The 19,754-nt window shown below is 41.9% G+C and overlaps 1 protein-coding gene across 1 annotated transcript in view; it reads right to left on the bottom strand.

The window, feature by feature from the left end:
- LOC124709134 (sodium channel protein para) overlaps positions 1-17,401 on the bottom strand; it is an 878,324-nt gene extending 860,923 nt beyond the window's left edge. Inside the window, exon 1 of the mRNA XM_047240797.1 lies at positions 17,186-17,401. Within this exon, the coding sequence (XP_047096753.1) occupies positions 17,186-17,332 (147 nt within the window). The 5' untranslated portion in view covers positions 17,333-17,401. The remainder of the gene's footprint in view (positions 1-17,185) is intronic.
- Positions 17,402-19,754: the final 2,353 nt, after the last annotated feature.

The following is a 19,754-nucleotide window of genomic DNA, read 5'->3' as shown; positions in this document are numbered from 1 at the left end:
AGACACTACAATTACACATTTTTTGATTTACAACTTCAAATTGTATTCATTTTTGTATTTATCAGTAATCCATTTTCCCTGATTTTGATGGGTATTCTTACCCATCAGTATGCGAGATCCAGAAATTAAACAATATAGCTTTGAAAGCTTAAAGGATTCTCTATCCAACCATGGCAAGAAAAAAAGGGATTAAAGAAGACACAGTTGAGATAATGCCCCCCCCCCCCCCCCAAAAGAAAAAGTACCCAAAAATTTGTAAGTGGAAAATTTTGGCCAACTTTGCAGATGCATACCTTTTCATCTGGGCATCCAGTGCTAATTAAATTTGATTGATATATAGACATCATATGTAGGAATAGCCATCTGAAGTTTTTCGTGACTGGCTCATACAAAAAGTAGCAGTGGTCGGTCAAACCATGGCTCTCAGAATAGCATGACGAATTTTTTAGCCACTTTAGAGGCTTGTATCTATATTTAGGTAAGGCTAAATCCCTAATTTTTGCCATGTGTGATTTAGCATAATAAGTTGTCTATATATATATTAAAGCAAATGACCAAATGTTTGCTAGAACTTTTAAAAAAGCCTAGCAAAGTTGGCACATTTGCACCTTCGTACATGATGGGGAGTTGAGTAGCCTCTCTTTAAAACCCTCTAAGAATTCAACCACTCCAGATACTGGTCTGAAATTTGGAACATAATCATCAAAGACCATGTAGAAACCTCACACCAAATTTCATTAGATTTGGAGATGGTCAAGTGGGGACACTTTCTAATATTGGTCCCTTTGACGTGGAATGACCCCATACACAAAACTTACCACTTGAGATTAACATCCACAATAAATCAGGAGGCAAACTGGGTGCAGGTTATACAAATCACTTCAGCCTTTATACGTAACATAGATGAACCAGTGGGATATTAATGCCTGTTTGAAATATGAATTTCGGCTCTTACATACCAGAGTTGATCTATATTTTGTCACTATTTGCTTAGGTCCAGAAGAAAGATTCACTTTATTATTTGCTATTGCTGTTTACTGTTACCTTTTTTTAATACTTTACCAGCAAGAGTTTTATAGTGGGGCCCACTTGCAGATGACATATGATGTAAGCACATAATATGCACCAATACTCTCTAGAGACATCTCCTTTAAGTTAATTTATAAAGAGAATGTGTGGTAAGTATGGACTTAATATTGGCTACAATAATCAGACCGAAATTACAATGGCTGAATCAGTCAAATGCACGATTCATATGTAATCATAATGTGCTTGTATTAGTTATCAAGTAAAAGTTGTCAACAACAAATACAAACATTGGGCTATGCTATGTATCAATATATCACCACAATCTTTATTCTGTATGATCACACTTGAACCTGTTATACTATCCCATTCATCCTATTGCAACCCGAGAAGTACTGTTTATTTCTAAGACTCCTCTGTACGATCCCACGAATGCTGATGTCCCTGCAGGAGTGACTCCCCTTTTTGCTGATATTAAAGACAGGCATATAACTTTCATCCATAAAGGTCAATTACTATGTGGTATAAGTGGGTAATCTATGATAATAGTTTTCTAAGGTTTAATTATACCCCAATTAATCATAAATAATAAAATGCACCACTGTCAAAAAATTAAATTGAAACATACAGTGATCACAGGAACTCGCCCACCATAATTTAAAACCTGTTTCCTGGTGGAGAAGTCAAATGAAAAGAAAATGGAATAAATGAAATAAAGACATTAATTAATAATGGGTCACTTACATAATCATCAAGATACACTATCAGGGGGGTGAAGCAGGAAAGTTAAGTTAAACAATATACAAATCAGCACTAAGGAGGGATTATTGCATTATCTGATATATAGGATACGCTTCATTACAGAGCATGACATAACGGAAGGTAGCATGTCATAGACAGTGACAAGATAGGCCTACTACATGCAAAATGGGAAGAGAAATATATCAATTAAAAATACACAAAAAATTAAACGGATGGGACTTTACTTCATTTTTTCCGTAACTCCTTGTCATCTTTAATGTGATCTCTGTTAAGTGATAGTACATGTGAACTGTCTACATTACTCTCCTACTTAATAAAAAAAAAAAAAAAAGTGTATACAATATTTTTAAAACCGATGAAATGATTTATATTTCTCTAAATATTTTTTAATTGCTTCCTCCTTCTTTATGATGCTCACAACAACTACAATGAAAACGATGGTTTGGGGCACATCATAAGTTACAATATCGCGCCCTTTCAATTAGTACCGAACTTGAAAAAAACTTTCTTTATTAAACGAATGGTATAAAACGAAAACTATAGTAGGCCTACATCGTCCTTGAGGCGGGTCAAATTCTGTTTAAAGAAAACTTTTTCAATCCTAAATACAAGATACAGTAAGAAGATGTGCAACACGTGCACCAAATATTGTTATTGACTCAGTGAACGAATATACATTAGACAAAAGCAATAACCACACAGATTAATATCTGATTGCAAATACCTCACTAAATTACAAAATCCTACGTCAATCATGCGAAAACAACAACCCTATGAATTGTTAAAAATACATTGTTGCTTCGTTTCCGTCTACATTGTAGCAAGCAAAGAATAAAACGCGAAGAGAGAAGGCACCACCATCGCCCAAAGGAAAAAGGTGTGAATATTCCAAGTTCCAACTTCGCACAACTTACCGTACGGTTATATTTGAGAGAAACTTAATATGGTAGTTAATGACAACTGTTCCCTGTGAACACATAGTTTAAAAAGATGATAGTCGGATTTGGAAATAATTTCAAAAGTACATATGTACGGAAAGTATCACCTCTGAAGTATTTTTAAGAGGCTCCTAAACGGTCAATTATTGTGCATTGTTATTTAAGTTCTTAATAAAGTAGGGCAGTATTTGGTCAGTTTCGAGATTTCGGACAGCCGAGGAGATGGTGATATTCCAGTTGCTCTACTTTGTTGTTAAGCTGTAACGAAGCACGTGGCCAGCCGCACACGGAGCGACTCAACAGCAACTAGTCGACTTGTGTTGGTGAAGGTTCGGCAGCGGATTACTTCCTGAGAAGTCAAATAGGACTCCGCAAGGGGCGTTCAAAAAGAAACGAGCCTGTATGTTAGAAGTATTTAGCCTGGCTGTTGAGACATTTGTCCCACTGTGACACAAGGTCCACCCGTACGTGCGGAATTGGTTAACGACGCAGCCCCGGGAATCTTCTGAGAGAGCCATTCACCGCCTTGTGTCGCAGTGGGACAAGTGTCTCACTCAGCCAGGTTCAATACTTCTAACATACAGGTAATGGTTTCTGTAATTATGCCTCCGGGCTCGTTTCTTTTTGAACGTCTCTTATATACTGGGGCTCCGCAAACAGTGCGACTGCGGAGTGACTTCTCAGTTAATCTTTTGCAACGTGTTACTATTCAGTATTCCAGCGACTCTGCGCCCGTGTTACCAAGCGGTCTGCGTTGCATCGTGTCCTCGAACACAGCTGTGTATTAATCTAATCTGAAGATGAACGTGGAGTATGCTAACATTAGCTTTGTACGAGAAGGTGAAAAAAAAAAACATTTTATACAACTACAAGCTCCCAGGCTTTTGTAGGAGAGATTGATAGTGAAAGCGGGGAGTGAAGTGGGAAAAGAATTTCATACTACATTTGTAGTGTAGTGCACATCTATTGTCTAAAATAAAATTACCGGTAAGTTATGTAAGTGGAAACAAATGAACAGAAAATTGTAAATCATACCGATATTATTCTTATATGTCTTCTTTGTCATTCTGTAAAATTACAGTGTCATGTAGAAACAAAAAGTGAAAACCACAATTCTCCGATCGTGTAAGTACTAGTGATTTAACGAGCACAAACACACCATCACCAAATTTTCATGTGTATGCATCTCAAGATATCGGGTTTTCAAAAAAAAAAAAAAGTAATGATGTGTTATGGCGGAGTAAATCAACAGCACCAAATCCCTGTAGCACTGTGTAGTTGTTCTATAAAAAGCTATGCATATCGACTCTGTTACAGTTGGTTGTTACACACAGCCTGCAGTTTGCATTTCTTTGGATACGGAATACAGACGAATCCAGAATCTTCTTCGTTTTCTTACTCTTCTGTAATAATAATAGAGAACCACATCTTGATCTGAGCTTGAATCGAAGCTCGACATGCCGAGTGTAACCAAAAGTGAATCGAAGCTCGACATGCTGAGTGTAACCGAAAGATGTTCAGGTGGGACAAACAATACTCCCTCTACTCCCCGCTCGCATACAGCAATTGCAGTTTCTCATTTCTGAGTTGCCCCTTGGGCGGAACTACGTTGCCAGCTACTCGGCGATCAGTTGCCGATGTAGATCGCCTGGCCATTGCGTTCCGTTCCAGTCGCTACGTGTGCGGACGGTCTAACAGTGTGAGTAGTATAAGACGTCACCCCTTATCTTTCCTGATCGAGTCATGGTAACGAAACAAGTTTTTCAGTAAATGAAAATAAGTGTATGGGCACATAATTTTGTTGCATAGGGAATCGTTACAACACTTACCTCAACCGAGGCACTGGCGTACTACGTATTTTGTGATTCCAACGATAAACTTTTTTAACGGTATTCGAAACCTCTTGATAAGACAAGTACAGTGATATAACGCTTGTTAATGATGATGTTGAACCTTTTCACAAAAGGTTCAACATCCCCCCCCCCCCCCCCCCATGAACCATGGACCTTGCCGTTGGTGGGGAGACTGGAGTGCCTCAACGATACAGATAGCCGTACCGTAGGTGCAACCACAACGGAGGGGTATCTTTTGAGAGGCCAGACAAACGTGTGGTTCCTGAAGATGGGCAGCAGCCTTTTCAGTAGTTGCAGGGGCAACAGTCTGGATGATTGATTGATCTGGCCTTGTAACACTACTCAAAACGGCCTTGCTGTGCTGGTACTGCGAACGGTTGAAAGCAAGGGGAAACTACAGCCGCAATTTTTCCCGAGGGCATGCAGCTTTACTGTATGGTTAAATGATGATGGCATCCTCTGGGTAGAATATTCCGGAGGTAAAATAGTCCCCCATTCGTATCTCCGGGCTGGGACTACTCAGGAGGACGTTGTTATCAGGAGAAAGAAAACGCGTTCTACGGACTGGAATGTCAGATCCCTTAATCTAGCAGGTAGGTTAGCAAATTTAAAAAGGGAAATGGATAGGTTAAAGTTAGATATAGTGGGAATTAGTGAAGTTCGGTGCCAGGAAGAACAAGACTTCTGGTCAGGTGAATATAGGGTTATAACCACAAAAGCAAATAGGCGTAATGCAGGAGTAGGTTTAATAATGAATAGGAATGCGGGTAAGCTACTACACACAGCATAGTGAACGCATTATTCTGGCCAAGATAGATACGAAGCCCACGCCTGCCACAGTAGTACAAGTTTATATGCCAACTAGTTCTGCAGATGATGAAGAAATTGATGAAATGTATGAAGAGATAAAAGAAACTATTCAGATAGTGAAGGAAGACGAAAATTTAATAGTCATGGGTGAGTGGAACTAGGTAGTAGGAAAAGGAAGAGAAGGAAACGTAGTAGGTGAATATGGAATGGGAGTAAGGAACGAAAGAGGAAGCCTCCTGGTAGAATTTTGCACAGAGCATAACTTAATCATAGCTAACACTTGGTTCAAGAATCATGAAAGATGATTGTATACATGGAAGAAGCCTGTGGATACTAGAAGGTCTCAGATAGATTACATAATGGTAAGACAGAGATTCAGGAACCAGGTTTTAAATTGTAAGTCATTTCCAGGGACAGATGTGGACTCTGACCACAATCTATTGGTTATGAACTGTAGATTAAAACTGAAGAAACTGCAAAAAGGTGGGAATTTGAGAAGATGGGACCTGGATAAACTGAAAGAACCAGAGGTTGTACAGAGTTTCAGGGAGAGCATTAGGGAGCGATTGACAAGAATGGGGGAAAAAATACAGTAGAAGAAGAATGGGTAGCTTTGAAAGATGAAATAGTGCAGGTAGCAGAGGATCAAGTAGGTACAAAGACGATGGCTAATAGAAATTCTTGGGTAACAGAAGAGATATTGAATTTAATGAATGAAAGGAGAAAATATAAAAATGCAATAAATGAAGCAAGCAAAAGGAATACAAACGTCTCAAAAATGAGCTCGACAGGAAGTGCGAAATGGCTAAGCAGGGATGGCTGGAGGACAAAAGTAAGGATGTAGAGGCGCATATCACTAGAGGTAAGATAGATAGTGCCTACAGAAAAATTAAAGAGACCTTTGGAGAAAAGAGAACCACATGTATGAATATCAAGAGCTCAGATGGAAACCCAGTGCTAAGAAAAGAAAGGAAAACAGAAAGGTGGAAGGAGTATATAGAGGGTCTATACAAGGGCGATGTTCTTGAGGACAATATTATGGAAATGGCAGAGAATGTAGATGAAGATGAAATAGGAGATATGATACTGAGTGAAGAGTTTGACAGAGCACTGAAAGACCTAAGTCGAAACAAGGCCCGTGGAGTAGACAAAATTCCATTAGAACTACTGACAGCCTTGGGAGAGCCAGGCCTAACAAAACTCTGCCACCTAGTGAGCAAGATGTATGAGACAGGTGAAATATCCTCAGACTTCAAGAAGAATACAATAATTTCAATCCCAAAGAAAGCAGGTGTGAAAATTACCGAACTATCAGTTTAATAAGCCACGGCTGCTAAATACTAACACGAATTCTTTACAGACGAGTGGAAAAACTGGTAGAAGCCGACCTCGGGGAAGATCAATTTGGATTCCATAGAAATGTTGGAACACGTGAGGCAATATTGACCCTACTACTTTTCTTAGAAAATACATTAAGGAAAGGCAAACCTACGTTTCTAGCATTTGTAGACTTAGGGAAAGCTTTTGACGATGTTGGCTGGAATACTCTCTTTCAAATTCTGCAGGTGGCAGGGGTCAAATACAGGGAGCGAAAGGCAATTTACAATTGCTACAGAAACCAGATGGCAGTTATAAGAGTCGAGAGGCATGAAAGGGAAGCAGTGGTTGGGAATGGAGTGAGACAGGGTTGTAGCCTATCCCCGACGTTATTCAATCTGTATATTGAGCAAGCAGTAAAGGAAACGAAAGAAAAATTCGGAGTAGGAATTAAAATCCATGGAGAAGAAATAAAAACTTTTAGGTTCGCCGATGACATTGTAATTCTGTCAGAGACTGCAACGGACCTGGAAGAGCAGCTGAGCGGAATGGACAGTGTCTTGAAAGGAGGATATAAGATGAACACCAACAAAAGCAAAACGAGGATAATGGAATGTAACCGAATTAAATCGGGTGATGCTGATGGAATTAGATTAGGAAATGAGACGCTTAAAGTAGCGAATGAGTTTTGCTATTTGGGGAGCAAAATAACTGATGGTGGTCGAAGTAGAGAGGATATAAAATGTAGACTGGCAATGGCAAGGAAAGCGTTTCTGAAGAAGAGAAATTACTTAACATCGAGTATAGTTTTAAGTGTCAGGAAGTCGTTTCTGAAAGTATTTGTATGGTGTGTAGTCATGTATGGAAGTGAAACATGGACGATAACTAGTTTGGACAAGAAGAGAATAGAAGCTTTAGAAATGTGGTCCTACAAAGAATGCTGAAGACTAGATGGGTAGATCACATAACTAATGAGGGGGTATTAAACTGAATTGGAGAGAAGAGAAATTTGTGGCACAACTTGACTAGAAGAAGGGATCGGTTGGTGGGGCATATTCTGAGGCATCAAGGGATCACCAATTTAGTACTGGAGGGGAGCGTGGAGGGTAAAAATCGTAGAGGGAGACCAAGAGATGAACACACTAAACAGATTTAGAAGAATGTATGTTGCAGTAGGTACTGGGAGATGAAGCTTGCACAGGATAGAGTGGCATGGAGAGCTGCATCAAACCAGTCTCGGGATTGAAGACCACAACAACAACAAACACCGCCAGGCGGTGCTCTCATGGCACGCTCTCGTTTTATTCAGCGAGAAGCTAGGCCTATACTACACATATATAATGTATTTCCTCTTGGCAATACTCCATATGACACCGATACAGTATAAGCTGTGATATTTGTAAGCTACCAGAAAGGGCTTGGGGAAATTGTTTCATATGTGTATATGTCCTGATGTTCATAAGAACTTTTCTACAAGCAGCTGCATTTCCGTCGCGTAGTTTTCGATTTGAACCTGTCCTGTGACTTCTTACTTGTCACCCCCGACATAAATACGTCGCTCTTCCATTCTACAAGATCAAAAAGGGCCCTGTCCACGGAAAAAGGAACTACTGCATTAAATTCCGAGTTTCCGAAAATATTATTTGATGTGCCTGTGTCAAGAGATGCCCAAATGTTTCTTAAACGTAAAACAACTGTTACTGGACAATTTTAATTACAGATACTACTCGAAGCTATAATCAAATGGAATCACAAGTCAGGGAACGCAACATTTCAGGGGTAATGAGTTGGTGACTACCTGTCATCTACAAAATATGCACATTTCTAAATAGAATATAGATTTGCACATCACTTAAGCATGTATTCAAACTGCTTCTCATCGACATCAAGGCAATTTGTTTTGGCCGTTCGAGAATTAGATGAACAGAGATGTATCATGGGTGACATTAGATGTATTCTGGGACGATTCTTCGAGACGTGTCGTATGATGTGGTTTTGTTTCCATGGTAGTCTCCATCTATGAGTGCTGTCCACAGAAAGACACGAAGAGAAATCACATCGTGGACCAGGTAGACTATTTTACTGCAGCGTTCCGTCCTATCCACCACCGTAATAGCTGATTCGGCAACCTCACCTTTCAGTTGTAGCACATTTCCCGGATACTTTTCAGAAAAATTTCTACGCCAGCATTAGTAAGAATTATGTCGCTGCACTTTGTCCTTTGAAGAGCGTACGAATAGCGTTAAAAATAGTAGATAGTTCGGGTAAGGTATCTTTGTCGATACAACAGTCGCCAAACTTAGATAGCGAAACCTGCTGCAACAACTGGCACCAGATACGCGCGCCAGGCAGGAGGCGTGTGGCTATGCACTACCTACGTAACGTGATCCTGTGGCCTCCGAAACGGCCTAAAGCTGCCCGCACAACGACTGCCAACTAGTGTTGTTTTCCGTCTGCCTGCTTACAACAGAAGCGCCGGCAGCTCTCTGCGCTGCAAACTAGGACTGCGTTTGGTACTCGTCTCTGGCTTGATTTCTCGTAGCAGTACTATTCAGTCACTTGGCCTTTTTCGGAAACATCCGGTGACGTTACCGTAAACAGCTACAGCGGCACTGTATATGCTTTCAGGTCAGCTGTGCCCATACTACGTATAATGCCGATAACGCTCTGACTCACGATGAACGGGCCGAATCGCCATTCCTCCCAAGTGCAAAAATACTTAGGTCGACTGGTAACATCTACATCACCGTGAGGTGCATGGCAGAGGGTACGTCGTCTCATTGTACCAGTTATAAGGGTATCTTCGTGTTCCATTCACGAATGGAACGCGGGAAGAATGATTGTTTGAATGCCTCTGGGCGTGCTGTAAATATTCTGATCTTATCCTCACGATCCGTATGCGAGCGATACGTAGGGGCTTCTTGTATATTCCTAGAGTAAATATTTAAAGCCGGTTGCTCAAACTTTATTAACAGACTTTCTCGGGATAGTTCTTCAAGAGTCTTCCAGTTCAGTTCCTTCAGTATCTGTGTGACACTATTCCGCAGATTAAACAAATCTGTGACCATTCGTGCTGCCCTTCTCTGTATACGTTCAATATCCCCTGTTAGTTCTGTCTGATAAGGTCCCACACACTTGAACAGTATTCTAGAACCAGTCGTGCGAGTAATGGTAAACAATGTAAACAATCTCCTTTGTAGACTGATTTCACTTCCCCAGTGTTCTATCAATAAACCGAAGTCTACCACCAGCTTCGCCGCGCGGGATTAGCTGAGCGGTCTCAGGCGCTGGAGTCATGGACCGTGCGGCTGGTCCCGGCGGAGGTTCGAGTCCTCCCTGGGGGCATGGGTGTGTGTGTTTGTCCTTAGAATAATTTAGGTTAAGTAGTGTGTAAGCTTAGGGACTGATGACCTTAGCAGTTAAGTCCCATAAGATTTCACACACATTTGAACATTTTTTTTTTCTACCACCAGCTTCACCAACGACTGAACCTATGTAACCATTACACTTCATATTCCTAAAAAGTGTTACGCCCAGGTATTTGCATGAATTGGCCGATTCTAACAGTGACTCGTTGATATTATAGTCATAGCATAATAGCTTTTTCCGTTTTGGAAGTGCCAAATTTTCCATTTCTGCACATGTAGAGCAAGTTGCCAATCTCTGCACCACTTTGAAATCTTATCAAGGTCTGACTGAATATTTATGCAGCTTCTTTAAGGTAGTACTTCATTACAGATAACTGAATCATCACACAAGAAGCCCGATTTTCCTATTAATATTATCTGCAAGGTCATTAATATACAACATGAAAAGCAAGGGTCCCAACACACTTCCCTGGGACACACCGGAAGTTGCTTCTACATCTGACGACGACTATTAATCCAATATAACATGCTGTGTCCTCCCTTCCAAGAAATCCTCAATCCAGTCACGAATTTCACTTGATACCCCATATGACCGTACTTTTGATAATAAGCGTTGGTGCGGTACTGGGTCAAATGCTTTTCGGAAATCAAGAAATACTGCGTCTACCTGGTTGCCTTGATCCAAAGCTTTCAATATGTCAGGTGAGAAAAGTGTGAGTTGTGTTTCACACGATCGATGTTGGTTGACATTGAGGAGGTCATTCTGTTCAAGATACCTCATTGTGTTTGAACTCATAATATGCTGTAATATTCTACAACAAATCGATGCCAAGGATATTGGACGGTAGTTTCGTGGATCATGTCTTCTGCCCTTCTTGTAGACAGGCATGACCTGTACTTTTTGCCAAAAACTGATCACGGTTTTTTGTTCGAGGGATCTACGTTTGATTATAGTTAGAAGAGAGGCTAACTCAGCGGCAAATTCGATGGACTTGAGCTTTATTTATCAACTTACGATATTTCACAGCGTTCATTCTTTGCGTAACCGAAACCAAACAGAAGACTGTTTTGTGCACTGTACCCTCAAGTTTTACAGAGCTTGTAGCTAGTGTTTATGTTTAAATATAAGGAACGGAACAACAACAGAATTATGTGCCCCTCTGTGTGCTTTCATTTTCCAGAAGCCTCGTTGCTATATATTGAACCGTTTATGAAATACAATAAAACGGCGTTACGGTCTTACGCGACTCACCCCGTATATCCTGTGAGATATCACGATTTGCGAAGCAAAGGAAACATAACGCTTTTTTAGTTGCTGCGAAAAATAGTGTAGTGCAAATCTATTACTATGAGTATCTCTAGTCACATAAAGTGATATTAATTTTGCTTTAACTTAAAAAACGAACAGATGAAGTTAGAAATGTTGCCTTAGTTTAGTAGCTCTTTCTGTGCTACCCATATGCTCAAGCAGACAGAAATGGTTAATCAAAGCCTTAAATGTCACTGGTAAAATGATCCCGTCATAGGTTCCACGATGCCTCCAGCTGTAAAAAGAGCATTGAAATATGTGTTAAAATAATGCTACAGACATTGACTTTGGTCAGCATTCCGAACTGTAAACATTACATGTTACATTCTTATAGCTTTGTAACGTAAGGATACGTAATAAGAACTGGGAATTATATATCCTAGGCTCCGTTCACGACTGTCCAAGAAAGCAGAGGAGTTTAGGAGACTTTCATGGTCCGTGTCATTGGTACTAAGGGAAGAAAACTACACTCATGCTCATAAATAAGGATAATTGCAGAATGTGGTGCCACACAACGTGGCACTACACAAAACTGGCGATAATAGCATAGGCACATAGGGAACACGACACAGATCTGTAAGTCCACGGTATTGGTGATAAGTTGATTGGTTCAAATGGCTCTAAGTACTATGGGACTTAACATCTGAGGTCATCAGTCCCCTAGACTTAGAACTACTGAAACGTAACTAATCTTAAGGACATCTCGCACATCCATGCCCGAGGCAGGTTGCAAAGCGCGGTTCCGGACTGAAGCGCCTAGAACCGCTCAGCCACAACGGCCGGCGGTGATAAGTTGAGAAAACCATCCTGAAATACATGTGTTACAAAACGCCACTGTTTCCTGCGCATGTACCCCGACATTAATATGGGATATGATCACCACGCAAACGTACACATGCCGCACAACGGGTTGGCATACTCCTGGATCAGGTGGTCGAGCAGCTGCTGGGGTATAGTCTCTCATTCTTGCAGCAGTGCCTGTCGGAGCTCCTGAAGTGTCGTAGGGGTTTGAAGACGTACAGCGATACCTCGACCGAGAGCATCCCAAACGTGCTCGATGGGGTTTAGGTCTGGAGAACAGGTAGGCTACTCCATTCGCCGGATATCTCCTGTTTCAAGGTACTCCTCCACGATGGCAGCTCGGTGGCGCCGTGTGTCATCATCCATCAGGAGGAAGGTGGGACCCACTGCACCCCTGCAAAGGCGGGAATACTGGTGCAAAATGACGTCCCGATACACCTGACCTGTTACAGTTCCTCTGTCAAAGACATGCAGGGGTGTACGTGCACCAATCATAATCCCATCCCACACCATCAAAACACAACATCCATACATGTCCCTTTCAAGGACATTACGGGGTTGGTATCTGGTTCCTGGTTCACGCCAGATGAAAACCCAGTGATAATCACTGTTCAGACTACACCTGGACTCGTCCGTGAATATAACCTAGGACCACTGTTCCAATGACCATGTACTGTGTTCTTGACACCAGGCTTTAAGGGCCCTCCTGTGACCAGGGGTCAGTGGAATGCACCATTAGCATGTCTAAAAGCGTCTGCACACTTATTCGCTAGGCCGGCCGGAGTGGCCGTGCGGTTCTAGGCGCTACAGTCTGGAACCGAGCGACCGCTACGGTCGCAGGTTCGAATCCTGCCTCGGGCATGGATGTGTGTGATGTCCTTAGGTTAGTTAGGTTTAATTAGTTCTAAGTTCTAGGCGACCGATGACCTCAGAAGTTAAGTCGCATAGTGCTCAGAGCCATTTGAACCATTTTGAACTTACTCGCTGCACTGTACTTTGACATGTACCAACACACCTCTGCGTATGTGGACTGCTGCTAGCGCCACCGTGCGAAGACCGCAGGTCAAATGCACCGCATGGTCATACCCCAAGGTGATTTAAACACTCAAACCGCCCACCAGAGCGTTGTTTCACCGTGTATCAGCATTATCCTTAACTTATGAGCATGAGTAGTGGAAGTGCTTTTTATTTTTCTGTATCGTTGGAAAAAGTTTATATATAAGCAACATTGTACGAAAACGTAAGGATGTGAAATGTCTGCCTCTCACGTTTCAAAGTCGTTATTGACAAAATCTCAAGAACATTTCGCAATGTGGTGGTTTCAGTTATGGAGCAGTTATCTTCAGACTCCAACCGAGCACGCCGCATACCGGGACGCCAGGTGTTCATAAAGCACTATTTACAGTGTAATAACGCATTTTGAATCCGTGGTGTCACTGTGTGCTGCATACGTGACTGGAGTCTTAAGATGAAATGCTCCATAGTTGAAACATGCTGCATTGCGAATTGTTCTTGTAATTGTGTCAATATTGGAATAAACGATAATATTAAGTCAGTTATTATCTTCGGTGACGGAATACCACTTGCCCCAGCTAACGCAGTACTTTAGATCAGTTGGAATAATACTTCTCCGAATACAGGTGTCTTTTTTCTTTGTCGTTATTTAAGTATCTCAAAAGGGAACAACGTACCTGCTCTTCAGCTGCTTAGTATATTAAAATACAATGCGTTCAAAACAGGCACAAACAGTTGAAAAACATATAAATAACGTAATTAAATCTAGTTGGTGTGGATGTAAACTGATGAGAGGAATGGAATCAAAAATGGAACTGAGGTAGGTGAGCGGAGCTGTTGTAAGAGGTAAGGTGGGGTTGGCATGGAAGAAGGATATCTAAGTGGGAGAAAAGGAATTGGGAGTGGTTTCAGGAGTATGTGGCACTGACAAGTAGAGGGTCACACAGCAAAATGGATATTTTTAAGGACAGTTGTCACAAAAGGGGTTTTCTGTGGTGAGGATGAGATGTAGAGACTTGTTACGATAGAGGGGCCATGTCTATGTGGGCATTCAGCTGGAGGGTTTCTTACCTTGCGCTTGTAGAAGTAGCTCAGATGTGATCAGTTACAGGTGTTACGTTAGGGTGTTGTTTACGGATGTGATCGGATTTATAATACGGAGAGATTGGCAGATTTTGACGGTATAAGATCAGACAGTCGCTGCAGGCATTGCATATTTGAGAATTATTTGTTTGAGGTTTCGGATCTGGAAGGTTCTACGTGATTTGTTGGACGATAATCGAATCAGATGTTGCCAGTATCATATTATGTACCCCTTAAAACTGAAAGAAGATTAACGAAAATGTGAAATGTCTAAATACAAGGAAATGCCAGATGAAACTTGTAATTAAAAATGGAAGCACAAAGCTGTATCGCTTATCGACATAATGTTCTCCGCGTTTAATGGAAGTTCGTCAGCGCTTAGAAACTGTCTGAACTCCCAGAAAAAAAGAGTTCGTTTGGAGGGGTGTGAGTAACCACAAGTGCACAAGATAGCGTACTTCTTCAGGATAACTAAAATTCTCCAAACCACTGACTCTCTAATTGTTGTGAACACAAAAAAATTGCTCGGGGAGGTTTGATGATTATCGTGAATATGGAAGTGATACAGGGCATAGGAGGCGGATATTGTCGTTGTTAGCTACCTGAACGGTCAGGAATAATTTTCTGCTGAGATGGCTACTAGGGCACACTTAAGACTTCCCACCTGGCGGACATTGGACCGTTGAACAGTTTAAATCGTCTACTGAGATGTACAAGTATGAAAATCTGTCTACCGGGTTTCTCTTTTATACCCACGAAGTCTCAGCGGAATGAGATGGAGTACATGCAGAAATGTTCGAAAATGACTTGTTGGTATTTATTTCCTGCACTTAGATGACTTGGAACACATTAAAAGTATGAAGCGCAATCTGTGTCTTACAAGCGTTGTCCAGTGCGTCAACCAGTTTCACAAGAACGAGCACTGTAACAAGTCAATAATTTTGTTAGAGTGTTTGGCGTGAAAGACCATACCATATAATTGAACACCTCAGATACATTTAACATTCTCTTTGGAGTCGCATGGAGTAAAACAGCGGAGAATCACTTATCTGACTGAAATATACTCTAAGGGGGAAAAATGATGGAGCACTAAGGAATTATCCGAATGCGACAGAAATCGGTAGATGTGATTTAGACGTACAGACAAACAAATGACTACAATTTCAGAAAAAAATAAATGATTTATTCAAGACAAAGAACTTTATAAATTGAGAAAGTCAATAACCCATTGGTCCACCTCTGGCAGTTATGCAAGCAATTATTCGGCTTGGCATTAATTGATAGTGTTGTACTGAGCGATATAGTGACAGATTCTGTCCAAAGGGAGAGTTAGACCGTCAAAATCCCAAGCTGGTTGGAGGGACCTACCCATAACGCTCGTTTGGGGAGATATCTGGCGACCTCTCTGGCAGAAGTAGAGTTTGGCAAAGGCGAAGACAAGAAGTAGAAACTCGCCGTGTGCTGGCGGGCATTATCTTGCTGAAATGTCCGCAGCTCGTGGTCTCGCGGTAGCGTTCTCGCTTCCCCAGCACGGGGTCCAGGGTTCGATTCCCGGCGGGGTCGGGGATTTTCTCTGCCTCGTGATGACTGGGTGTTGTGTGTCATTCATCATAATTTCATCATCGTCGTTGACTCGCAAGTCGCCGCAGTGGCATCAACTAAAAAGAACTTGTGATACGGCGGCCGAACTGCCCCGCATGGGGCCTCCCGGCCAACAATGCCATACGATCACTATCATTATTATCTTGCTGAAATGAAAGCCTATGATGGCTTTCCCTGAAGGGCAACAAAACGGGTCGAAGCCTATCGTCGACGTACCGCTGTGCTAAGGGAGCCGCGGATGGCGACCAAAGAACTGGCAACCTAGACCATAAATCGTGGATGTCGGGTTGTGTGGCGGGCCAAAGTCAGGCTAGTATCCCACCGCTGTCTGAGACGTCTCCAGAAACGTCTTCGCTGGTCATTCTACTCCAGTCAGTGAGACTGCAGGCCAAAAACATGTTTCGAGGCACCCTGGAGAGGTTTGGGATACTAACCTGGCTGTCGCGCGCCATACGCCTTGCAACCAAGAGTGATGGTGTAGGGTGCCATTTGATTTCATAGAGAAACCTCTATTGTTGTCATCCACGGCACCCTTCATGGCAAGCCATCCCGGTCTTACATTTGAGCAAGATGATGTCCAACCCACACAGCGATAGTTTCTAGTGCTCAACTTCGTGCTTGGCAAACCATCCCTTGGCCAGCAAGGTCGCCAGATCTCTCCTCAGTGGGGAACAGTTGGAGAATAATGGGCAGAGCCCTCCAACCAGCTCGGGATCTACGATCTAACACGCCAGTTGGACAGAATTGGCCACCATACCCCTGAGGAGGACATCCAACCATATTGTCAATCAATAGCAAGCCGAATAATTACTTGCATAAGGGCCAGGGGTAAAGCAAAGGGTTATTGACTTGCTCAGTTTCTGAAACACTTTCTCTTTAATAAATCATACAGTTTTTTATAAAATTGTAATCATTTACTTGTCTGTACACGTACATCACATCTACCGATTTCCGCCCAATTCCTTTGTGGTGCATCGTTATCTTTTTTCTCTTAGAGTGTATATGTGCCATTTGCGTACATGGGTATATTGCGGGTAAGAAGTTAGTAATGGAATAAAAGGAAGCTAGTCTATTGTAATGTAGATGCCAACGACGACTCAAATACTGTGTTAGGTGTTTTAGCACCTCGCTCAGCTTCACCACCCTGTAAGAAATGGGTTCAGTTGGATATAAGGAAAAAATTAGACACATATTACGAGAGGCAGCAGCATCGCGCATGACGTACGGAGAGTCTCCCGTGCGTGGTACTGCGCCGGCTGCAGGAGACGGAAGAGGGCCGTCCGGTACCTTGTAGATACTTACTTCTCCCTCAGCTCTCTTCTTTTCGAGCTCCTTCTGCTTGGCATATTCCTCGGCGATACGCGCCTCGATGGCGGCCAGCGACTCGCGGGTGAACGGACGGAACAAGCTGCGTTCTTCCTCTGATATGGACTCTAGGTCCTCGGACATGGTCCCAGGTGGCGCTGGCGGGGGCGGCTAACAGCAGTGGCGGCCCCGGGCGGGCTGTGGGGCGGCGGCGGCGGCGGCCGGCGGGGGCGGGCTGCGGGCGCGGCCGGCCGTCTCTGTCATGTCCACCCTCAGCCTGCAACAGCGCCACGGCGCGTCCGGGCGGCCGCTGCAACACACAGCGCGCGCCCGTCACGCCTCCGCTCGCTGCAGCCTACTGTACGAGGCAAATCAAAGTCATAGAGGCAGCAACGACTTACAATTCTCGCAACACTGGACAAGAAATTAGTCAGCCCCAGACATCACGCTAACATCGTGTTAACTACCGTTCCTCCTTGCTTAAATGCATGGTGGTTCCAAAAACGTACCAAGTACTTGTGAAGCCCTGACTCACCAAGCATTAAGGTATCTTTCCTGATCCCTCTAGAGTACGTGGTAGTTCCCATTACGACCAAGAGAGATCAGAAACTGATATCAAATATGGAGTGCCTCAAGATTCTGTCTTGGGACCCCATCTTTTCTTGATTTATGTTAATGATACACAGTATTGTTCTCGTAACCGTACAAAAATATTGTATGCAGATGACACATCAATAGTGTGTAAACGCAAAACTATGAGAGTCTGGAGGTACTGTGCAACAGTGTAACTAATGAAATAGTCAAGTATTTTAATGAAAGCCATCTAAATGTAAGTGCTTCAAAAACTGCAATGATGGAATTTAACACAAGGAAACAAATAGAATTTGACATGAAATTATCCATAGGAAATGACATCGTAAAAAAGGAAAAATGGACAAAATTCTTGGGAATTACAATCCAGGAAAGCCTCAAATGGGACACGCATATTGATTCCTTAGCATGTAAGCCGTCGAAGAATGTGTTTGCTATAAATATTATTAGCATGTGTGTACTAAAAACTGCTTATCATGACCTATTCTCATCAAACTTAAACTATGCCGTAGAAATATGGGGTGCAACAACTCAAGCCAACCTAAGCACATTATTAATACTACAGAAAAAAGTTATCAGAATTATTTGTGGTGCCAAACCTCGAGAATCATGTCGGAATCTGTTTCCAAAATAAGGTGTGCTTACCATTATAGGTGTATACATATTGAAAGTTATATTGCTTGCGAAAACAATAAATCCAAATTTCAACTGTGACCTGCACCAATACGATACAAGGCAAAAGTTCCGATACCATGTAAATCGCCACAGAACAGCTTTATATGAAAAAAATGCACTTTATGCTGGGCTGAAGCTAGTCAATGCCCTACCAAAAAGTCTCACAACCCTTCCTACCAACAAATTAAAAGATCAGCTAAAAAGAATTCTAATTGAAAACCCTTTTTATTCCGTAGACGAGTATTATATCTGTACGAAAAGTGCTTCATAAGTATGTCAAGCTCATAATTTTAAGTAACCTACAACTAGTATAATGTTGATAAAAACAGTATTTGTAATATTGTGATTGTATACTACCAAATGTAAAATCCATCAAAATGTAAAATTTATTAATACAAACAAATCTTTAGTTTGTAATTTATAAACTGACGTATTCAGAAGAATAATCTGTATGATGTCTTGAAACTGTATTATTTCTCGGGATTATATATGATTATTCGATGTTGAATAAATATTATTATTATTATTATTAAATAGAATTTCTCCATGGAGTTCTGTCTGTGGCGGTTGTTACTTCCCGCGGTGTGGACAATGTTGCTGGTTTTTGTCCTTGCGAAATTTCTGTCTTTACGTGATATGCAGGGTGAGTCAAAAAAAGACTCTACAACTTGGGAAGGATACAGAAATTTATTGAGATAACTTACAGAATCGGTAGATGTGTCATTTCGCAGCCAACAATCTCAAGTTTGATTCACGTAGTGCATCAATACCCTATTCCGCCGCCAGGAGCGCCAGAGTAGTGCAGTGTTAAAATGGCTGCTTTCACTAGTATTGTGCATCTGGATGATCTGGACATGCTTTAAAACTTTTTAATTCCACAGATCGATGAAGATGACCGAAATGGGATGGTATACTACCAGCAAGACGATGCTCCACCTCATTTCCTCATGAAAATTCGATATTTCCTTGATGATTGCCTCCCAGGTCGGTTGATTGGTGACGGATGACCAGTCACATGGCCATTTCGCTTCCCAGACTTGACGCCATTCTATTTCTTTCTCTTGGGTTTCATTAAAGAACGTCGGTATGTTCCTGCCCTACCAAACATATTAGCCTACCTGAAAAATCGAATCTACGCTGCCGTTGAACAAATTACGCTCAATTTGCTGCAACGAGTGTAGGAAGAAATTGATTACTGGTGGGATGTTTGCCGCACTACAGATATGGTTGTCACATCGAACTAAAATGACACTTGACACTTTTATGTGAATCTTGACGTTGTTTGCTACAAAATTACAAA

The sequence above is a fragment of the Schistocerca piceifrons genome, chromosome 7 (genome assembly GCF_021461385.2).
Source record: "Schistocerca piceifrons isolate TAMUIC-IGC-003096 chromosome 7, iqSchPice1.1, whole genome shotgun sequence".
Taxonomy (NCBI): domain Eukaryota; kingdom Metazoa; phylum Arthropoda; class Insecta; order Orthoptera; family Acrididae; genus Schistocerca; species Schistocerca piceifrons.
Note: the sequence above shows the minus strand (reverse complement) of the source record. Positions and strands in the feature narration are given on the sequence as shown.